The following is a 23707-nucleotide window of genomic DNA, read 5'->3' as shown; positions in this document are numbered from 1 at the left end:
AGAAACTTTTGCTATCTGTTTTTATATTTTTTGCTAATTTACTTTCATAATCTATCTTCCCTTTCTTAATCAATCTTTTAGTTATTTTTTGCTGTCTTTTAAAGACTTCCCAATCTTCTATCCTCCTACTAGATTTGGCTACCTTATATGCCCTTGTTTTTAGTCGGATACTATCCTTAATTACTTTACTTAGCCACAGATGGCTATCTTTTCTTTTACACCCTTTTTTCCTCAGTGGAATATATATTTTTTGGAAGTTGTAAAATAACTCCTTAAATGTACACCACTGATCATGTATCGTCTTACCCTTTAATCTATTTTCCCAGTCCACTCTAATCAATTCCGCTCTCATCTTCATAGTCTCCTTTATTCAAGCTCAGCACGCTTGTTTGAGATCCAACCTTCTCACCCTCTAATTGAATATGGAATTCAACCATGTTATGGTCACTCATTCCAAGGGGATCCTTTACTAGGACATTTTTAATTAATCCTGTCTCAGTACACAGGACCAAATCTAAGGTTGCTTGCCCCCTGGTCGGTTCAGTTACATACTGCTCAAGAAACCCATCCCTAATACACTCAATGAACTCATCCTCAAGGCTGCCCTGCCCAATTTGATTTGTCCAGTTAATATGATAGTTAAAATCCCCCATAATTATAGCTGTTCCCTTATTACAAGCCTCAACTATTTCCTGATTAATACGCCGTCCAACAGAGTTGCAACTGTTCGGAGGCCTATAGACTATGCCCACTAGTGTTTTTTTCCCCTTATTATTCCGTATCTCCACCCAAACTGTTTCACTATCCTGATCCTTTGACCCAATATCATTTCTCTGTATTACAGTGATTCCTTCCTTTATTAACATAGCCACCCCACCTCCCCTTCCTTCCTGCCTGTCCTTCCTGATTGTTAAATAACCTGGTATATTTAATTCCCAGTCATGGTCACCCTGCAGCCATGTTTCTGTAATGGCCACAAGATCATACCCATATGTAGTTATTTGTGCCGTTAACTCGTCCATTTTGTTACAAATGCTACATGCATTCAGATAAAGAACTTTCAAATATGTTTTGTGACACTTAGTTCCTGCTTTTTCCCCTTTTACCTTTTACTCCATGTAGTGTATGTGCCTTTAAGACAGAACTACTTTTGCAGCTCCTCTATACTGTAGTGCCGGCGGTGACCACACCTGTATATGCGCATGCCTCTGTACCCCCAGTCTTGAGACTACCCTCCTCCAGTAAATACCTGTTTATTGTTAAGTTACAGCATCCGTGTGGTTATTGAAAAACAGCATACTCTCAGAATCACGGATCTAACAGTGGTGACGAGTGTCGATTCGAATCTACCTGCAACTCTGCATTTCCCTTCGAGGATTCGCTCCGGGAGGGCGGGGGAACCAAAAATAAAAAAGTCGAGACCAGGAACACGGGCGTCGACCACGAGCAACCGCCCAGTTGTCCGGCAGAGAGTGAACATCGCAGGGGAGGCTGTGGAGAGCCGGGCTTGGTTCCCCAGCCACGACGATCAGCAAGTGACTGACGACAGGTCCAGCGCAGACCCTTCCTGGACAGCGGCGGCTGGAGCCGACCGACGGCGGAGAGAAAGCCGAGCAGCATCGACGGGGTAAGACAGAGGGTGAAGCGCACAGGGCGCAGCCGGGGGTTGAAAACCGAGCGGCGTCGAAAAAAACAAAAAAACAAACCGGCGTCGAAAAAAAAAAAAAAAAAGAACGCGCAGAACACAGCCAGGGCTCAAGGGCTGAACAGTGTCCGCGGGGAGAAGAAGGGAGAGCGTGGGAGACGCCATTGAGCCGCGGAGAAGAAGGAAGAGTGCGGGAGACGCCATTTTTAGAAGCCACAGCGGAGAAGAAGGGCGAGCGCGGGAAGGAAGGAAAGCGCGGGAGACGCCATTTTTGACAGTTAAATCACACCCAGGGATGCCGAAGAGTGGCAGTATCTCTACGTTCGACAATGAAGTCGAAGATTGGGCGACATATGTGGAACGTATTGAGGTGTACTGCAGGGCGAATGAAGTGCCAGATGCTAGTAAAGCACTGGTTTTGTTAAATTCCATGGGTGCAAAAACTTATGGGTTACTGCAAAATCTAATAACCCCAGAGAAGCCAGTGAACAAGAATTTCGAAAGCATAGTAGAAATCCTACAGGACCACTTAAACCCCACACCACTGCTGATAGCAGAATGATTTAAGTTCCATAAAAGGAATCAACACAAAGACGAAAGCAATGCTGAGTACCTAACGGAACTGCGCAAGCTATCGAAACACTGCCAGTTTGGAGCGGGACTAGCAGATACGTTAAGGGACAAGTTTGTGTGTGGGCTACAAAGTGAAGGAACCCAGAAACGGCTTCTATCAGAAAAGGATCTTACGCTGGACAAGGCTTTCAGTATGGCAGTATCACACGAAGCAGCCGCAAGGGGAGCTGCAGAGATACAACGGAGACCGCAAGAATATGGCACCAATGAAATGTCCTATGGAACAGGGAAGTGCTATTGCTGCGGCAGAACAACACATGACCAGAAGGATTGTTGGTTCAAGGACCAAGTGTGCAGACAGTGTGGAAAAGCAGGACACATAGCAAGAGTCTGCAGGTCTGGGAAGAAAACCAACAGTAAGAAATCTCCACAGGAGAAGTACAAAAAGGTACACCAGGTGATGGACAGTGGTTCAGATGAACAGAAAAGTGACACAGACTCCGGAAGCAAGGAGCTGGGTTGTCTGAAACTACATAAGGTAACCAAAATGGAGGATCACCAGACTATCTGGGTTACACTCAAGATAGACGGAGTCCAAGTGAAAATGGAATTGGACACAGGATCAGCCCTAACAGTCATAAACCAAAGGGACTACAAGCGGCTATTTTCACATATACCCTTGAAAGCTACAGAGGTTGTCTTGAAGACGTATACGGGGCAAAAAGTCTACCCCAAAGGAAAAATAAGGGTGAAAGTGATATATAAAGGCCAGGAAATACCTAAAATGGATATATATGTATTGCCAAATGGAGGACCACCACTGCTAGGACGTGAATGGATCCGGAAGATACAATTAGATTGGCATTCCATACAGGCACTGAAGGTTGAGGCCAAAAAGGATGACGACGTCACACCTGGACGACTGTCAAAAATGCTAACTGACGCAAAAGAAGTGTTCCAGGAGGGACTAGGAACACTAAAAGGCATAACAGCAACGATTAAAATAGAGGAAAATGCAAGCCCAAAGTTTCTTAAGGCCAGACCAGTGCCTTATGCGATCAGACCAGCTGTCAAAGCAGAGCTGGAAGGGTTGGAACGTTCAGGAGTACTGTCCAAAGTGGACTGGAGTGAGTGGGCTACACCCATCGTTCCTGTAATGAAGAGGTCGTTGAGTAATACGCCTGGGGAACCAAAGAAGGTCCGCATCTGTGGGGATTTTAAGGTGACAGTGAACCCAGTCCTTCACACGGTACAATATCCGCTTCCACGAATTGAGGATATTTTCGCCTCGCTATCTGGAGGTAAACGCTTCACCAAAATTGATCTAGCCCAGGCGTACTTGCAAATGGAGGTAGAAGAAGCTTTGAAACAATACCTTACGATTAACACTCATAAAGGTCTCTATCAATACAATCGGCTGGTGTTCGGGGTAGCCTCGGCTCCGGCTATCTGGCAAAGGGCAATGGATCAAGTCCTGCAAGGGATTCCAGGGACCCAGTGTTATTTGGACGACATCTTGGTCACAGGCGAAAATGACAGTGATCACCTCGCCAACTTGGAGAAGGTGCTTACCAGATTAAAGGAGTATGGGCTACGAGCTAATCGCCACAAGTGCGAGTTTTTCCAGAAACAGATCTCGTATTGTGGCCACGTCATCAATGAAGAGGGGTTACATAAGTCCCCTGAAAAGATTGAGGCAGTAGTCAAGGCTCCAGCACCGGAAAATGTGTCACAACTGAGGTCGTTCCTCGGGCTGGTAAACTACTACCACAAGTTCTTACCAAATTTGTCCACGGTATTACACCCACTGAACACCCTACTGCAAACAGGGGTACCATGGAAGTGGGATGACGAACGTAGATGAGCTTTCCAGAAGTGTAAAGAATTGATCACATCAAAAGAGGTGTTGGCCCATTTCAACCCAGCACTACCAATTCATTTGGCATGTGATGCATCACCCTATGGTATTGGAGCGGTGCTGTCGCACAAATTCCCAGACGGGTTGGAAAGGCCAGTAGCCTTTGCATCTCGGTCACTAACCTCAGCTGAGCGCAACTACGCCCAGATTGACAGGGAGGCCCTCAGCCTAGTATGGGGAGTAAAAAAATTCAACCACTATCTGCATGGGCAGAAGTTCACCTTGCTGATTGACCACCAACCACTTGTCTCCATCTTTAATCCTAAGAAGGGCGTTCCAGTGATGACTGCACAATGGTTACAAAGATGGTCCCTGTTTCTAGGGGCGAATCAATATGAAATAGAATATAAAGGCACGAAACAGCATGGGAACGCTGATGGGCTATCGTGCCTGCCACTGCCTACTGTGGAGGAAGCACCAGCAGTGGACCCTATCGAGATATTTTATTCGTCAATAATTGAACGATTGCCAGTAACGAACGCAGATATAGAGACGGAGACCCGCAATGATCCGACGCTGTCTCGGGTATATGATTTGACGGTGAGGGGATGGCCAACACATGGCGACTCACTGTTGCCAGCATTCTCATCCAGAAGAGAACAGCTGTCAGCATGCCAGGGGACAGTGATGTGTGGATCCAGAGTGGTGATTCCACCCAAGTTAAGGGAGAGAGTGCTAAATGAGCTACATGAAGGTCATCTGGGGGGAGTGAAAATGAAAAGCCTTGCTAGGGCTTATGTGTGGTGGCCGGGAATCGATCAACAAATCGAAGACCTAACTAAGCTGCTTAGGATACCAGAAGGTCCAAAATGCACCACCACATGCCCCTCTACACCCATGGGAGTGGCCCTCCTCTCCATGGCAACGGGTGCATATTGATTTCGCTGGTCCATTCATGGACTCAATGTTCTTAATAGCAGTGGATGCTCATTCAAAGTGGCCTGAGGTGATAAAAATGTCCTCAAACACTACAGAGAAAACGATTGCAGTCCTACGGACCATATTTGCCAGAAACGGTTTGCCAGAGCAGATTTGCTCTGATAATGGACCACAGTTTGTGTCCGAAGAGTTTCAAGAATTTATGAGAAGGAATGGGGTGAGGCATTACACATCCGGCCCGTATCATCCAGCCACAAATGGATTGGCTGAGAGGTTCGTACAAACCTTTAAGAAGGCGATAAAGGCCATGTGCGACGATGAAATTCCACTACAGCATAAGATGGACAATTTCTTATTAGCCTACCGAAACGCGACACATGCAGTTACCAACCAGACCCCGGCCATGATGTTCTTTAACCGAAGGTTGAGATCTCGTCTGGACTTGCTCAGACCAAATGTGCGAAGAAATGTTGAGGACAAACAATTCCAGCACATCAATGAGAAGCCGACAAGGAGCTTCAATGTAGGACAACCAGTCTTGGCCCGTGACTATCGAACAGAGAAATGGCAACCCGGAACGATATGCACAAGGCAGGGGCCATTAATGTACACAGTGGATGTCAGGGAGAACATTGTGAGACGCCACGTCGATCAGATCTTAGCGTCACAGGAACGCGTCAACCCCATGTCTTGAGTACCTGGGGATGAAACCGACATACCGGTAGCATCTACCTCAGAACCAGTAGCAGTGGAACCCGATGAACTACCCAATGAAAAGGGGTCAGAATCGCCTCTGCACCAAGAACAAGAACCTCAGGAAAGGCGCTATCCCGAAAGGGTCAGGAAGCCGCCCCAAAGACTAAATCTATAAATGGACTATTGTTGTTTAATGTACATGTTAAAGTGTTAATTGTTATTTGAATATTAGGGGTACTACTAATCTAAAAGGGGAGGAATTGTAGTGTATGTGCCTTTAAGACAGAACTACTTTTGCAGCTCCTCTATACTGTAGTGCCGACGGTGACCACACCTGTATATAAGCCTTGCGCATGCCTCTGTACCCCCAGTCTTGAGACTACCCTCCTCCAGTAAATACCTGTTTATTGTTAAGTTACAGCATCCGTGTGGTTATTGAAAAACAGCACACTCTCAGAATCACGGATCTAACACTCCATACCTTCTGTCCCTTCCTGACACGCTCTGCTACCTAAGTCTATGACCTTCTCCGTTGTCATTTTTATTATTTGCTCTCTAGAAACCTCCCCCCTACTAATTATTTTAAAGCCCTCTCTACAGCCTTAGTTATATGATTCGCCAGGATTCTAGTCCCAGCACTGGCCAAATGAAGTCCATCCCAACGGAACAGCTCCCTCTTGTCCCAGTACTGGTGCCAGTGTCTCAAGAAGCAAAACCCATTTTTCCCACGCCAGTCTTGGAGCCACGCATTTAACTCTCTAATTTTATTTATCCTAGCCAAATTCGCTCGTGGCTCAGGTAATAATCCAGAGATTATTACCCTTGAGGTTCTGTTTTTTAATTTGACCCCTAGCTGTTCATACTCCTTTAACAGAACCTTCTTCCTTGTCCCATCTATGTCGTTTGTACCAACATGGACCACGACAACTGGATCCTCCCCCTCCCGCTCCAAGTTTCTTTCCAGCCCAGAAGAGATGTCCTTAAACCTGGCACCGGGCAGACAACACAGCCTTTGGGACACACGCTCTCGACTGCAGAGAACCCTATCTATCCCCCTAATGATACTATCCCCTACCAGTACAACATTTCTTTTTACTCCCCCCACTTGAATGGCCCCCTGTTCCACAGTGCTGTGGCCAGGTTGCTCATCCTCCCTGCAGTCCCCGCTCCCACCCTCACAGGGAGAAAGAATCTCGAAACTGTTTGACAAGAGCAAGGGCTGCGGCTCCTTCAACACTACCTCCTGGATCCCTGTACCTGCCTCACTCATAGTCACACCGTCCTGTCCCTGACCACGGACTACATCTGAATTAATTAATTTCATAGGTGTGACTTCCTCCTGAAACAGAGTCCAGGAACTTTTTTTTTCCACAGAAACCCCAGAGTGCAGATAGAGGCCATTTCGGCCCATCGAGCCTGCACCGACACATATCCCACCCGATCCCCGTAACCCCTACACCAACACATATCCCACCCTATCCCCGTAACCCCACGTATTTAATCCCCCTAACACTAAGGGTCAATTTATCATAGCCAATCAACCTAACCTGCACATCTTCTGAAGCTCGGTCTCAAGCACCTCAATACGGAGCCGGAGTTCCTCTTGCAGCAAACACTTGTCGCAGATGTAATCACCGTGAGCCTCAATGGGGTCCACCGGCTCCCACATCTTGCAACAGTAACACATCACCTGCTCCATTCTATATAATTAATTAAATTTCTTATTATTAGTTATGAAGACCCTGCCCGGATATAGATGATAATATCACACCACTATTCAATAGGACTTACCAACTTAAAGGTATAAAAGAGAAGGAAGAAAACCTACCAACCAGCTGATCACTAACCTCCTCTTTGAATACTGTCTGTGGGGCCTGTTTGGTTGACTCGTCTCGCTGCTCCGCTTCCGCAGTGCTGTCTAAGCCTGGGCGTGGGGAACAAAACAGAGCAAAAACACCCCCTCACCTCCCACTTGACCGAACTCTCCCATTTACCAAACTCTGCTTACACTCAATGCACCGCACTCTGTGCAGTAGCACTAGTCCTGCCCCTTTTATACCCGGATTCTACTTCTGGTTTAAACTCCCCAGCAGTTTAATTTACACTTAAAAAATTAAACTCACTTCAAATAATTAACTTTTTAACACACTAAAATTCACAAAATACACTTAAATGACTTTTCTCCCACTTACCACACTCTCTCTCAACTCAAATGCCACAGCATTATCCCTCCTGCCTGTCTCCTGCCGCTCAGCCAATTTCCTAACTTGGTCAATAATTTGCCCTCCACTCCGTGGGCTTTTACCTGAGATAACAGTCTCTTATGTGGAACTTTATCAAATGCCTTCTGGAAGTCCATATAAATAACATCCATAGACATTCCCTGTCCACTACTTTAGTCACCTCCTTAAAAACTTCAATCAGGTTTGTCAGGCATGACCTACCTTTCACAAATCCATGCCGGCTCTCTGATCAACTGAAAATTTTCACAGTGTTCAGTCGCCGTATCCTTAATTATAGACTCTAGCAATTTCCCAACAACAGATATTAGGCTAACTGGTCTATAATTCCCTGGTTTCCCTCTCTCGCCATTCTTAAATAGCGGAGTGACATTCGCAATTTTCCAATTATAGGAACAGTTCCTGAATCGAGAGAACTTTGGAAGATTATAGTTAGGGCATCTGCAATGTGCTCACCTACTTCCTTTAAAACCCTGGGATGGAAACCATCTGGTCCTGGGGATTTGTCACTCTTTAGTGCCATTATTTTCTTCATTACTGTTATTTTACTTAAATTAATTTTATTGAGTCCCTGTCGCTAATTCAATATTAATTTCCTTGGGATTTCAGGCATGCAATCCTCTTCCTCTACTGTAAATACTGACGCAAAGTAATTATTCAACATGGCTGCCATTTCCCCATTGTCATTGACAATATCACCACTTTCAGTTTTTAAGGGGCCAACATAGCTCCTCACTACCCTCTATTTCCTAATATAATTGTAAAAATTCTTTGTGTTGATTTTGATAACCCTTGCAAGTTTCTTTTCATACTCTGTTTTTGTAGCTCTTGCTATCTGTTTTGTGACCCTTTGCTGTTCTTTGTATCTTTCCCATTCGCCAGGATCTGTGCTATTTTTTGAATTTTTATATGCTTTATCTTTTAGTTTTATGCTGTCCCTTACCTCGTTAGTCGTTCATGGCTGTTTCTTTTCGCAAGTAGAGCTCTTGACCCTCAGGGGTATAAACTGGTTCTGTATCATGTTAAATTCTTTTTTGAACATCTCCCACTGATCTTCTGTCATTTTACCCATTAACAGATTTGTCCAGTTTACTGTGGACAGTCTCTGCCTCATCTCATTGAAGTCAGCTTTATCTAAATCTAGAATCTTAGCAGCTGTTTCGTGTTTCTCCCTTTCAAACGCTATGTTGAACTCCGATCATGTTATGATCGCTATTGGATAAACGTTCACGCACAGTTAGGCTGTTAACTAAACCTGGCTCTTTACTACAGCAAAGCTGATATCAACAGACAGACACTTCTCAGCAGGGGTCATTGGTCAGTGGAGAACCCTTTACACCCCCCCACTCGACCCAGGGGTCTTGGGTCAAAGAGTAATGCCCCTGCTGGCTGCGATTAATGCAGAGATGAACCTCAATCATGTTCTCATCCAGCCTCTGTACTCACACTTTCTGCAGGAGTCATTGAGCAGCAATCTGCAGCAGGGAAGCTTGGCTGATTCGCAACCCCCCCGCCACCGCCCACTGCCTGTGGCTGGGGTCAGCTCACTCAGCACAGAACAGGCCCAGCGTGGCCCAGTACCAGTCAGCGGTACATTCAATCACCTGAGACATCGACAGGGCCCCAGACAAGCTAATCCACAATTAATAAAACCCATGCAGCTATGTTTTTAATGAGGCCCTCCGCGGCCTGTTCGCCCCCTATCGGCCCTCTGCAGCCTGTTCACCCCCTATAGGCCTGTTCGTCCCCTATCGGCCCTCCGTGGCCTGTTCAGCCCCCTTGTGAACCCCGATAATTTCTTTAGGCCCCCATTGTTGTCAGCGAACGATGAGAGTCACATCTCCACTCGCTTTTCCCTCTATGTGCCCATGAAGTCAAAATTATTTCAAATTTAATTTCTAGTTTTGATTTTCTAACAGGTGCTGGAGACAGAACACCAACATGGCTTTCTGGTGGATTGTCCGATCGCCGCTGTTACTTGTCATCACTGTGAGTGAGGCTTCACTTCCAGTTAAAGTTAGCCCTGTCCATACTGAGGAGGGGGGAGAGCGGGGCGAGGAGGGAAAAATACACAGTCACTGTGTGTTATACACAGATTACAGTGGCTGGGTGCTGGGTGTTTCTTTTAGAACGGGTTTTGATGCTGCTACTCTCAACGACCCGTTGAATTCTTGCCCCCAGTGAATGTCGGCAGGGTATTGAAAATAGCGCATCTGATGTTCTCACCCACCTCCATCCATCCAAATTCAGAGAGAATGTCAGCAGTGCTTCAGTAACGCATCGACATTGTATCAGCAGCCTGCTGAGCCGAGGGCAGCTGTGAAGGGACTTCACTAACTTGATAATTCATCCAACTGTTTTCAGATCAATTTTGCGATATTCATCAGGATAATGATTCTGCTCATCTCCAAGATGAGGTCCCATCAGGTGCACGACACAGATTTCAGGAATCGGTAAGATCTTCCTTGTTTATTTGTGGGAGAGGGTGGAAATCAACCAGCGAGAATATCCATTCATTTTGATAGAACAATAGGGGAGGGGAAGAATTGCTGTGGCCGCGGTGTGTAGGGACATCCTCAGTTAGTTAGCAAAGGGTTTCCTCTGCTCCTTTTAGAGCACTGGTGACTGTCCGGTGGCGATGCTCAGGTGAGTTTACCTACATTGTATTACATAGAATTTACAGCACGGAAACAGGCCATTCGGCCCAACTGGCCTCTGCCGATGTTTATGCTCCACACGAGCCTCCTCCCTACTTCATCTAAACCTATCAGCATATCCTTCTATTCCTTTCTCCCTCATGTGCTTATCTAGCTTCCCCTTAACTGCATCTCTGCTATTCGCCTCAACCACGCCTTGTGGTAGCGAGTTCCACATTTTAACCAGAGTCAGAGGAAATGGTTGGTGTTGTGGCTGTTTGAGGTGACAGACTGGACGAGAGGTCTCGGACAAGTCGGAGTTACTGGCCTTTCTGTCATTGGTATTTGGGGATCACAGTGCTACCCCGGGAAGGAAGTGCAAATCACCAGTGTTACTGTCACAGCTTTTCTCAAAGGTTTACAATTTCCATATAACTGCTGCTCAGAGGAAACCCTTCTGAGCACATTTACGTCACTACAGACACAAACCAGAGCCATTCCTCTCCTGGCCCCTACCTGCTGAAACCCATTTGCTCCGAGTGGCCGCTCACTGGTAAAGCCTTGGCACCTGTATTTTTAATGGTGAATTGTAGCTCAGCTCAGTGAGAGGGCACTAGTGCCAGAGAATGGAATGGTTCTCTGACATGGACACCCAGTGCCAGCATCAGTCACTCCCAAGGCCAGCTGCTGCATGCTTAGATGCTTCGAGCTCCCAGAAGGGGAGGAGAGACTCTGAGGTGGAGGGGTTCCTACCCCAGTTGGCTGAAGGAGACCTGCCGGCAGGGAGGAGACCGTAAACATTCAATATTTGTTCAAAAATCAGCATATATTAATCTCAACATGTATAAAATGGGGCAGTACTTTGAACACTGGCCTGGTCCAGATACAAGTCACCCATTAAATGAGCTGATTCATGTTTTCTCACTGTGTCTGTTACAGTTCAGTATGGTTCATGTTTCAGGTTAACAAAATCAACACTAATTCTAATCCCTTTGTTGGGGGTCCACGAGATTCTGTTTGCTTTCGTCACGGATGAGAATGCTAAAGGAATACTGCGATACATAAAACTATCTGTCGAGCTCTTCTTTGGCTCCATCCAGGTAACGTGTTTTACTACACGGTCTGATTCTAAATGCTGATTCTGGATTCTTTCTGACATATGTGGAGAAGCTGGGGTTGTTCTCCTTTCTCCAGTGAAGGTTAAGGGGAGATTTAATTGAGATGTCCAAAAGCATGAAGGGGTTTTGATAAAGTAAATAAGGAGAAACTGTTTCCACTGGCAGGAGGGTCAGTAACCAGCCATTTAAGATAATTGGCAAAAGAACCAGAGACAAAATGAGGACATTTTTTGTTTTACGCAGCAAGTGGGAGAGCATATTGGTGGTAGTGATCATAGTTCAGTTAGATTTAGCGTAGTTATGGAAAAGGACAAGGATAGACCAGGAATAAAAGTTCTCAATTGGGGAAAAGCTAATTTTACGAAGCCGAGATGTGATTTATCCAAAGTGGACTGGAGACAGAAACTTGGTAAATCAGTGTCAGAGCAGTGGGAGGCATTCAAGGAGGAGATAGTGAGGGGTCAGAGCAAGTATGTTCCCACAAAGAAAAAGGGTGGGACTAACAAATCTGGAGCTCCCTGGATGTCAAGGGGCATACAGGGTAGGATAAAGAAAAAAAGGGAAGCTTATGACAGATACCGAGGGCTCAATACTGCAGAAACCCTAGAGGAGTATAGAAAGTGCAGGGGTGAAATTAAAAAGGAAATTCTGAAAGCAAAAAGGGGGCATGAAAAAATATTGGCAAGTAAAATCAAGGAAAACCCAAAGGTGTTTTATAAATACATTAAGAGCAAGAGGATAACTAAAGTAAGAGTAGGGCCTATTAGGGACCATAAAGGTAACCTGTATGTGGAGGCAGAAGACATGGGTATGGTTCTTAATGAATACTTTGCGTCTGTTTTTACAAAGGAGAGGGACAATGCAGAAATTGCAATCGGAGGAGGAGGAGTGTGAAATATGAGATGAAATAAACACAGTGAAAGAGGAAGTATTAAGGGGTTTAGCATCTTTGAAAGTGGAAACATCCCCAGGCCCGGATGAAATGTATCCCAGACTTTTAAGAGAAGTAAGGGAAGAAATAGTGGAGGCTCTGACCATCATTTTTCAAATCCTCTCTGGCTACAGGTGTGATGCCGGAGGACTGCTAATGTGGTACCGTTGTTTAAAAAGGGAGAAAGGGATAGACTGAGAAATTACAGGCCAGTCAGCCTAATCTCGGTGGTGGAAAAATTATTGGAAAAAATTCTGAGGGACAGGATAAATTTTCATTTAGAAAGACACAGATTAATCAGGAACAGTCAGCATGGATTTGTTAAGGGAAGGTTGTGTCCGACTAACTTGATTGAATTTTTTAAGAAGGTAACGAGGGTCGATGAGGGTAGTGCGTTTGATGTAGTCTATATAGATTTTAGCAAGGCTTTTGATAAGGTCCCGCATGGCAGACTGGTCACGAAAGTAAAAGCCCATGGGATCCAAGGCAAAGTGGCAAGTTGGATCTGAAATTGGCTCAGAGGCAGGAAACAAAGGGTAATGGTTGAAGGGTGTTTTTGTGACTGGAAGGCTGTTTCCAGTGGGGTTCCGCAGGGCTCAGTACTGGGTCCTTTGTTTTTGTGGTATATATATCAATGATTTGGACTTGAATGTAGAAAGTATGATTAAGAAGTTTGCAGATGATACAAAAAATGGCCGTGTGGTTGATAATAAAGAAGAAAGTTGCAGACTGCAGGAAGATATCAATGGACTGGTTGGGTGGGCAGAACAGTGGCAAATGGAATTCAATCCGGAGAAGTGTGAGGTAATGCATTTGGGGAGGGCTAACAAGGCAAGGGAATACACAATAAATGGTAGGACACTGAGAAGTGCAGAGGATCAGAGGGACCTTGGAGTGCATGCCCACAGATCCCTGAAGGTAGCAAGACAGGTAGATAAGGTGGTTAAGAAGGCATACGGAATACTTGCCTTTATTAGCCGAAACATTGAATATAAGAGCAGGGAGGTTATGTTTGAACTGTATAAAACACTAGTTAGGCCGCAGCTAGAATACTGCGTGCAGTTCTGGTCACCACATTACAGGAAGGATGTGATTGCACTAGAGAGGGTGCAGAGGAGAATTACGAGGATGTTGCCTGGGCTGGGGAATTTTAGTTATGAGGAAAGATTGGATAGGCTGGGGTTGTTTTCTTTGGAACAGAGGAGGCTGAGGGGAGACCTAATTGAGGTGTATAAAATTATGAGAGCCTAGATAGAGTGGATAGGAAGGACTTATTTTCCTTAGCAGAGGGTGTAAAGTCTGTGGGTTGTGCAGTTAATAAATACACAGACTTCAGAAGTAACAAACAAAACAGGTCTTTACTATTTGAAGGTCCGGGCGAATCTGCCCCAGCAATCCTGCCACAACACTTACATACTGGTGTGGTCACTATCGGTATTACAGTATACAGAAGCCAAACAAATAGTGCCACACCTAAAGTAGTTCTCTTAAAGGTGAACGGTTACATTCAATAGTTCCCTTAAAGGTAGACAGGTACATACACGACAATCCTCCCTTTTTAGCTTATTACTTACAGAGTCTCCGTTAAACATACATATCTTCAACTTCCTATAAACAATTACAGATATAATCTCGGTGGAGTCAATGTCATATAAAACAATTTACAGAGATAATCTCGGTGGGAACAGTTCACAGGTTCAGTCTCTGCGGAAACAGTTCATAGATTCAGTCTCTGATCTTGACTCGTTCCGAACAACATTTCTTTGGTGTAGCCGGTTCACCTGGCTAGCGTGACTCCTCCATAGCCTTTTTCTTGACGTAACAGCTTGAACTTTCGTCCTGTTGAACCAGCAGTGCGGACTTTTACAACCAACTGGCTGTCTTGACATTTTCCAGTTTTTCAACTAATTTAGCTCCTTTCGTAGTGTTCCGCCTGAGATGGTAGAAGTGCTAATATTTTAGACAGTTATTATCTTCTGCTTCTTCTTTTTCTTTTCTGCCTTTTTGAAACTCTCGGAGCTCCTTTCTCGGCTGCCAGCTGTAGCGCCACCAACTCTCTATGTTCCTTAGACCTTGAGTGCTTCCTCCGGATTTCAGCACTTTGGGAGTTTTCATCACAAGCTGGGCAGACCACATCCTCGTAATATTCAGTGTCACTCAACAGGTCATGGTAATATTCGGGTTCGTCCTGAGTTAGGCCAGCGAGAGAGCCTTCTTCTTCCTCCTCACCCGTCTGGACGTTAGCTGATGGTGGTTCCTTCCCTAGACATCTTTCTTGAAAAGACTTCTTCATGCATTCATATTCATCCCACTCTTCCTGGATTGTCTGCCATTCCTTCACTACTGACCTCATTTGTGAGTTCAATACCTTCCCTTCCACCGGGGATTGCGGTATCAGGCTATTTAATCCTTCTACTGAAGCAGCTGTTTCAACATTCTTCTGTTCACATTGACGTGATTCAACGAACTCTTCATAGAGTAAACTGTAACACAAAATCTGTGTTGCCACCTCAGTTATTTCTGTAACTTTTGGGAGCTCCGAATTCCTTCCCTTTGCAGATTGAAGCTCGTGTTCCCATTGTGGAGTCTTGTCTCTCAGCATGTGAAGGAGTTGGCTGACCGTTAACTCTTCCGCGGGGACTCTGTGGATCAGAGTCTTCACCATTTCATCCACCTTTCCCTCCAATGCTTTCACCTTCCTTTCCTCTTGTACTTTGGTTTCAAGCGCTCGAAGAAGTTGCGCCTTGATGCTCCCAAGCTCATGTTCAGAGCCCATTCTTACAGTCTCTGTGTTTCTTACAGTTTCCTTCCCTTCCACTGAAAGGATTCCCAGTTGACTCTGCTCTTCAAGTCGTTGAACCTCGGTCATTGCCGCCTCATATTTGTCTTGGGTTTCCTCCAATATTTTTATGAGTTCTTGGACATCTTGTCTTTCATGTTCTGCCATGTCTTTCACCGCTAAATTCTCATCTATGGATGGAACTTCTACCGATGAGTCTGTCTTGGCCTTGAGCTCATCAAGAATTTCCTGCAGCCTTTGGACTTCTTGCTCATGTTCAACCTTTAGTTGTTCATATGCTTCTACTGAAACTAGCTGTTCGGAGGTTGCCGAGTTAATCCCCTCCAGAATTGTAGCCTGGGCCTGTTCATACTGTTCTTTCCACTTCTCACACTCTGCTTGTAAGGAGTCGTAGAGAAGAACTGGAATAAAATCCCGGCTTCCTGAAGATTCCTCTTCATTTGCTTCTTTCGCAATTTCCTGTTGGAGTTCAGCCAAGGCTGCTATGCTATCTGCCTCTTGAAGTCTCACTGCCATCAAATCTTCTTTATTCTTGCAGTCTATCTCAGTCATTTTCCCTTTATTTTCATTTAACTGAGTGATAAGCTCCTCTTGCAACATGGCCACATTATTCACATCAGGTAAAGAAGCGTTTCTCTTTTCCATGTCCAAGATTTTTTTCTGCATCTCTTTAAGTGCACACTGCGATTCAGCTTCTCTTAACCTTGCCTGCACTAGCTCCGTCTCCAATTGCAGAACAAAATCCTCAGTGTAGCGTGGTTTGCCTTTATGCTGTATCTCTAGATCATGCAAATATTCTAACTCCTGAACATCATAAGGGAGGTGTGATCGGTAATTGGTCACGATGGCTCTATGGTCGCTCTCTGCTTGAGCCAGCAGGTTCTGTTGTCTTTCCAGACTCTCCCATTCGGTGTCATAGAACTTTTTCATTGTTTTCATCTCCTGTACGAGACGGTAACTTAATTGTTCGAATTGTTGTCGTACTTTGAAATAACGTTGAGTTCGAGCTCGGTGTTCCTCCGTAATGCATATGTCTGTGACTTGAACAGACTCAGAATTCTCTGTCTTTATGCACGCCATCGTTTTTCCAACCTTAGTCAGTGAGTTCATGTTAACCTTGTTTTTCATACGTGGGCTGGACTTATCGTCTTCCGGCTCAGAGTCTGAGCTGCTTGTCTGCACCGAGTCCTCACTCGTCATTGCTTGTTGGTAGTGCCATTCCATGTCTATTTTCTTGATCCACTCCCGTCCTAGAAGTGGTGGTCCTCCCTCATGTAGTACATACAAGTTCATTCTTGGGTGTTCTTTACCCCTATCTCTCACCTTGACTCTTATTTTTCCCATGGGGTATACTTTATGCCCCGTGTATGTCTGCAATACGAACTTGGTATCTCTTAAGGGTATGTGTGAGAATAGCCGGTGGTAATCCCCTCGATTTATGACTGATACAGCTGATCCAGTGTCCAACTCCATTTTCACTTGGACTCCAGCTATTTTTAGCATGACCCAGATAGTTTGTAGGTCAGCTTCCTTACTCACATGGTGGATACTCAGACTACCCAGCTCCTGGCCGTTTGGATCTGAGTCTGGATTCTGTTCGTCTGAACTCTTCTCAGCCCCCTTGTATACCTTGTTGTACTTTTCTTGTGATGGCTTCCTTTGGTTGTTGGTCTTCTTCCCTGACCGGCATACCTTAGCGATGTGACCCAGTTTGCCACATTTCCTACGTTCTTGGTTCTTAAACCAGCATTGATTCTGGTCGTGTGTTGTCTTCCCACAACGATAGCATTTTGTTGTACTTGAGGTAATTTGGTCCACCCCGAGCGCCGCCCCCTTTAGTTGCATTTCCGCCGTTCCTTTCGCTGCGGCTTCGTGTGATGCGGCTATAAGGACAGCCCTGTCAAGTGTAAGGTCGTTCTCTTCTAGTAGGCGCTTTTGCGTCCCTTCCTTGGACAATCCGCCTACGAACTTGTCTCGCAGTGCCTCTGTCAGATTCCCTCCGAACTGGCAGTATTTCGCTAGCCTACGCAGTTCGACCAAGTATTCTGCGTTGTTTTCGTCTTTCCGTTGCGTTCTTGCATAGAATTTGAATCGTTCAGCCAACATCAACGGTGTGGGGTTCAAGTGGTCCTTCAGAACAACCACAATCTCTTCGAAAGACTGATCCGCCGGTTTAGCTGGTGCTAGTAAATCCTTCAAGAGCCCGTATGTCTTTGCGCCCATCGAGTTTAACAATGTTATCGCCTTGTCGTCTTCCTCTATTTTGTTGGCTTCACAATAGATCTCGATGCGTTCCACGTACGTGGCCCAGTCTTCTATTACAGAATTAAAGTTGTTAATATTCCCTCGCTTAGGCATTTTTCTTCCCTTGGGAGCAACACCAGTATTTCTTTAAGTATTCTTATTTATTTGTTTGTTTCTAAGATGGCGGTTTTCCCGCGAAAATGGCGGTTTCCCGCTCTTCCTTTCTCGCCCCGCCCACTTCAATGGCGGTTTCCCGCTTCTGGCGTCTTCTCCGCCTAATGGAGGCTTCCCGCGTTTCTTCCCGGTGGAAGGGGTACGCTTCCCCCACAGCGGACAGGTTCAGCCGCTGGCTGGCTTCCGCACAGCTCCCCTTACTCGGCTATGTCTTTTCCTCCCGCCCGCACGGCTCTACCGGCGCTGGGTACACCCCGTTAACGGAGGACAGTTCAGCCGCTGGACTGGCTCTCGCGCAGTCTCTCTCTCCGTCCCCGGCTCTGTCGCTCTCTCACCCGCACGTTCGGTGCTACCGGCCCTGGGTACCCCGTTGGTGGAGAACAGTTCAGCCGCTGGACTGGCTCTCGCGCAGTCTCTCACCCCGTTTTCGGCTGTGTCTCTCACCCACTCCCGCACGTTCGGTTTTGCCGGCTTTGAGTACCCCGTTGGTGGAGAACAGCTCAGCCGCTGGACTGGCTCCTCGCAGGCTCTCACCCGCACGGTTCCCGTTCGCCTCCCCAGCCCTCTCGCAGACCGGTGTTTCCCTCCCCGGCTGCGGCTGGGTTTCTCTTCCCGCGCCTACTCGCAGGCTCAGCGCTGCGGTCGCTGCCCGGATTTTTCCCGCCGATCGCGGTCCGGCTGTCACCCGACGCCGTTGGACCCGACTTTTGGCCGGCACAGCTCCCCCTCGACCGAGGTCGAGTGCTCTGCCCTTATCCTCCGGATACTTCTACACCTTCCCCTACTCACAGTCTCTTCGGCCGCCTTGTTCCCTGCTGATCGGCTCACTCTGCACCGTGGTAGAAGGGTAGTCAGTGCCTGTTGCTAATGGAAGCTTTTGTTGCTAAAGTCTTCCACCTTTCTCCTGCTGCAGCCTCGTGTTTTCTTCCAGCAGCACGACGAGGGCGGTTGCCTCTCTTCGACGCTCTTCTTGCTTTGGTAATCTTGCCGCAGGGTACGATCGGACTCGTCGCCACTGTAAAGTCTGTGGGTTGTGCAGTTAATAAATACACAGACTTCAGAAGTAACAAACAAAACAGGTCTTTACTATTCGAAGGTCCAGGCAAATCTGCCCCAGCAATCCTGTCACAACACTTATATACTGGTGTGGTCACTATCGGTATTACAGTATACAGAAGCCAAACAAATAGTGCCACACCTAAAGTAGTTCTCTTAAGGGTGAACGGTTACATTCAATAGTTCCCTTAAAGGTAGACGGGTACATACACTACAGAGGGGTCAATAACCAGGGGGCATAGATTTAAAGTAATTGGTCGGAAGTTTAGAGGGGATTTGAGGATAAATTTTGTCACTCAGAGGGTGGTGGGGGTCTGGAACTCACTGCCTGAAAGGGTGGTAGAGGCAGAAACCCTCATCACGTTTAAAAAGTACTTGGATGTGCACTTGAAGTGCCGTAACCTACAAGGATACGGACCAAGTGCTGGAAAGTGCGATTAGGCTGGATAGCTCTTTGTCGGCCAGCACGGACAAGATGGGCCGAATGGCCTCCTTCTGTGCTGTAAATTTCTATGATTCTATGAAGTTGTTGTGATCTGGAATGCGCTGCCTGAAAGGGCGGTGGAAGCAGATTCAATAGTAATTTTCTAAAGGGAATTGGATAAATACTTGAAGGGAAAAAATGTACAGGGCTCTGGGGAAAGAGTAGGGGAGTGGGACTAATTGGATCGCTCTTTCAAAGAGCTGACACAGGCACAATGGGCCGAATAGCCTGCATCTGTGCTGTATTATTCTGTAGTCCAGATATTGGGCTTGGGCTCTCATAACGGAACCGTTATGCTGGGCTAGTGGAGTGGTGCCATTGCGCGCATCACAGTGGCCCTCGGGTAAGTGGGGTCGGGGTCTGGAGTTTGCCGGACTGGGGGGCTCGACATTTGTCCAAATCCTTATCACATGGCCAGCTTGTGGTGCAGGGGTTGGTGCCACGTGAGAGTTGCTAAGTCAATGGTTGTCCCCAAGGTGGGGGCAGGTGGACAGCCCATTGGCAGAGTATTTGTTTTGGGAATCTTATCATTCTCTTTACCTTTATTTTTCAGGGCTTGTTGGTGGCTGTCTTGTATTGTTTTATTAACGGAGAGGTAAGGTGACAAGCGACCCACTGCTTAACTACTTTTCATGTCTGAAGTCCCTCTCCCTGGCGCTCGTTCCCTCTCTTCAGGTTCCTCCTGCTTTCCCTCAATGCTGTCATGGGCTCAACACTAATGAGGTGCGACCTAGGGCTGGGGTAGTCACCACCGAAGGTACATTGCTGGCCTCTGTTTGGCTGCAGATATTGGCACACATCAGGACTGCAAGCACGGGCCGAGTGCCCTTCTCTTTGCATGCTACCTCAGCAGGGTCAAAAGAATCCTCCACACACAGACTGGGGCTTAGACTGAAGGCTGGGCTCTCACCCAGAGAAACGGGATGTTCCCTCCCTGCTCGCCCCACCCCGTGCTCCCTCCCTTCCCCCCCACCACACCGTGCTCCCTCCCTTCCCCCCCCCACCGCCCCGTGCTCCCTCCCTTCCCCCACACCGCCCCGTGCTCCCTCCCTTCCTCCCCCACCGCCCCGTGCTCCCTCCCTTCCTCCCCCACCGCCCCGTGCTCCCTCCCTTCCTCCCCCACCACCCCGTGCTCCCTCCCTTCCCCCCCCACCACCCCGTGCTCCCTCCCCCAGTGCTCCTTCCACCGTGATCCCATGCACCTCCGAGCGACGGGCTCAAGAACATCAGCTCCTGACACCATGAGGTGTTCTGTCACGGGAGATTAAGAAATGGGGAAAAAGATACAGACCCCCACCTGGGCACTGACTGACAGAGACAGACTTAGATTAACAGAGGCACCAGGAAAGACACACAGACTGGCAAGTTCCCCTCCAAGTCACACATTAGCCTGACTTAGAAGTATATCGCCGAGTCAAAATCCTGGAACTTCCTACCTACAAGCACTGTGGGAGTACCTTCACCACACGGACTGCAGCGGTTCAAGGCGGAGGCTCACCACCACCTTCTCAAGGGCAATTAGGGATGGGCAATAAATGCTGGCTTTGCCAGCGATGCCCACATCCCAAAGAAACAAATTTAAAAAAAGACACATAGGTAGAGTGACAGACTGACAATGACTTGATACAGACAGGACAAGGGACACAAACTGATTAATACAAACATAGGTAGGGCCTTACACAAATATGGACATAGACACATGCACAAACTGACGAAGATTGAGAGAGACACACGTGTGTGTGTAATTGTGTGGAGTTCCAATGTGTATTTTTGTATCTGTGCCCAGATTGCTCGCGATCTGTTTGGAGTTTCTGTCAGTGGTGTATGTGCTGGCTGATTTAATGCTGCCATTGTTCCCAAGCACAGTTGTGTGTTTAAGAACATAAGAATTAGGAGCCTTCTGCGCCATTCAATAAGATCGACCTCAACTCCTTTCCCGCCCGATCTCCATATCCCTCAATTGCCCTAGAGTCCAAAAATCTATATCTCAGCCTTGAATATACTCAACGATTTGTAGATTCTCTCATTCTCCTCACCCACACAGGTCCAGAATGAACTGAGGAAGAAGCTGCAGCGGTGGAAGATGAAGAAGAATTTCAGGAAGTCCCATCTTCGACACTGTAGTGGCCGGAGGGAGAAGGTGGACAGCACTGGGCAGTATGTAGAGATGGGGACAAGAGATGACCTGGAGTCTCCCAATACTGATGAAGGTCTCCTCAATACACTCAGCTCCAATCAGGGGTTAAATTCAGAGATCACTGAACTCCCACGACAGGCCTCCGAGATCCTGCTCAATGCAACTGCTATTGAGTGGCACAGCGCTGCAGCAAGTGGTGATAGGGCACTGGGACCGCACGCTATCTATGGTAACAACAGCTTAAAGGCAAAGAACCAGGACTGAACACGACATCTTTCCCTGAGACAGAGACAGAGAGAATGAGTAAGTGAGGATGGGTGAGAAAGAAAGAGGAGAAATGTAAGGTATTTCAGTCTCATGTTTGATGTTTGTGTCACACTCCCATTTTGTGATGCGAGTCTTGTGTCACACTTTGAACCACACCATGCCACTGTCTTGCTTATTGGCACGTACTCTTGTGACATTGCTAATGCACTCAGCCTTTGGAATGGTTTAAGATCATAAGTACCATTCGAAGGCTGAGGCTTCAGCCTTGGTGTGTATTCACAGGGGGAATCCCATTCCCTGCACCCAAGCTTCCCCCAGTTGGGTTCCCCACCGAGATGGCAGCATTGGTAACTGGGGGAAGGTGCAGTCACAGAGCCGTGAATGGACTGGCAGCTATGAGACACTCGCACAGTGGTGCAGAGACCAATGCATGAAAAGAAACTCTGCAAGAATGATCTAGTGTGCAACACCACGAAGAACGGCCGATGCATCGAACCTAGATTGCACACCCACAATATGGACGATATGATGATGAGCTGATATGTGCTAGACTATCAAGCCCACTGTTTAGTAAAGTGAAAAACACAAAGATACCATCACCATCCACACGCAGAGGTTAAACACACATATGGCGGTTACTGTAAAAATGATTTAACTTTATGAATGAAAAGTCAATGAAAGTAAAGTCAAAAGATGTTCCACAACAAAGGAAAGTCTTTATTGTTTTTTTATCCTGTCATAAAATACAGGATATGATAAAAATGGGATTACAAATCTAAAGAATAATTGAATAAATAATAAAAATATATGTAAGTGTCAATAAAGGATCTGCTTCAAACTATTTTAGCACATTGTATATTAAGGATAATAAAACTGAATGGTACAACGTTGAAGACCAATGGGAAATTATAAATTTCTGGCCTGTTGAACTGATCCCAGTTAGCTGCAAACATTCTATACACAAACTGGCAAAGCCCGAGGAAATCCCCAGGCTAATGCGAGTTCTCAGATTCCTCTATAGTCTGGTTACCATTTGTAGCCAGCAGTCTCCAGCTTGGAGCAGTCTTGGACTCAGCCCTGGGGATTGGCTGTCAAGTGTAACACTGTCAGTTACTTTGCTTGACCATTCCCTCTGCTCGAAAGCAGCTCAGGAACAGCAGCGGCAGGGCTGGTGTGGTACAAAGCAGTAGTCTCGCTGCCTGCAGCTTCTCCTCTGCCAGTTAACACAGAGGCTCCTGTCAGACATAGAAAGAGTTTTACAGATGACAAACCAGTTCAACTCGATTTGTGATATCGCAATCCAAGTGAGTGATACTCAGTATCTGCACAAACCCTGGTGATGGAGCACATGCTGTAAATAACTTATTGCAATGTGCGTTGGTGTCACTTGTGTTGTCAGGGACAACCAGCCAGAAATGAAGCAACGGATGCCCGAAAGGTTCATGTTCAGTAGGGAGCAGAGACGCGACTCAGAGAAGGTGAAGTTATTGGTGTACAGTGTCCCAGTCTCATTTTTGGGTTTCATATAAACGTGGACTGGAGATGTTCCTGAGGCAAAATCCTGAGTCCGAGACCGCTGGAACAGACTGTCCCTTAGTAAAAGATATTAATACAAAAATGGATTCGGGTTGAACTTCTTTGCGGGTTGATTTGTAGAGTTTGGAGATCAGTCCTCAGGGCCGTCGTAAGACTCCTCAGCTACATCTTCTTCCACCTCGTCTCCATCTTCTGCACTGTTGTGTCGGACCCTCTCCACTGCTATGTTGTCCTTTACTGGAACACCCACCGCCTTGTAAACTGTGTCGGTGATTCGTTGGTTGATGTAGTAGGTCACGTTGACAGAGGGCAGTTTCTTGGCCATCTCCTCCATGCACTTGTAGGCCTGCAACATTGTCAACCCGTTAGCATT

At 46.7% G+C, this 23707-nt stretch overlaps 2 protein-coding genes across 6 annotated transcripts in view; one reads left to right on the top strand and one right to left on the bottom strand.

The window, feature by feature from the left end:
* The window catches only part of LOC147110721 (glucagon-like peptide 1 receptor), a 44065-nt gene extending 21374 nt beyond the window's left edge, over nt 1-22691 (top strand). The window contains exons 7-11 of one of the 2 annotated variants that reach the window (XM_086000953.1): nt 9871-9940; nt 10316-10404; nt 11549-11687; nt 19948-19989; nt 21439-22691. In XM_086000953.1, the coding sequence (XP_085857079.1) occupies nt 9871-9940; nt 10316-10404; nt 11549-11687; nt 19948-19989; nt 21439-21795 (697 nt within the window). In that variant the 3' untranslated portion in view covers nt 21796-22691. The remainder of the gene's footprint in view (nt 1-9870; nt 9941-10315; nt 10405-11548; nt 11688-19947; nt 19990-21438) is intronic. The other variant, XM_086000954.1, reaches the window with a different exon arrangement.
* ift140 (intraflagellar transport 140 homolog (Chlamydomonas)) overlaps nt 22493-23707 on the bottom strand; it is a 184738-nt gene continuing 183523 nt past the window's right edge. For all 4 annotated transcript variants that reach the window (XM_086000949.1, XM_086000950.1, XM_086000951.1 and 1 more), the window contains one exon: nt 22493-23680. In XM_086000949.1, the coding sequence (XP_085857075.1) occupies nt 23465-23680 (216 nt within the window). In that variant the 3' untranslated portion in view covers nt 22493-23464. The remainder of the gene's footprint in view (nt 23681-23707) is intronic.

Source organism: Somniosus microcephalus, chromosome 11 (assembly GCF_052327205.1).
Source record: "Somniosus microcephalus isolate GS21.2 chromosome 11, FLI_Smic_1.0, whole genome shotgun sequence".
In the NCBI taxonomy this organism is placed as follows: Eukaryota; Metazoa; Chordata; class Chondrichthyes; order Squaliformes; family Somniosidae; genus Somniosus; species Somniosus microcephalus.
Note: the sequence above shows the minus strand (reverse complement) of the source record. Positions and strands in the feature narration are given on the sequence as shown.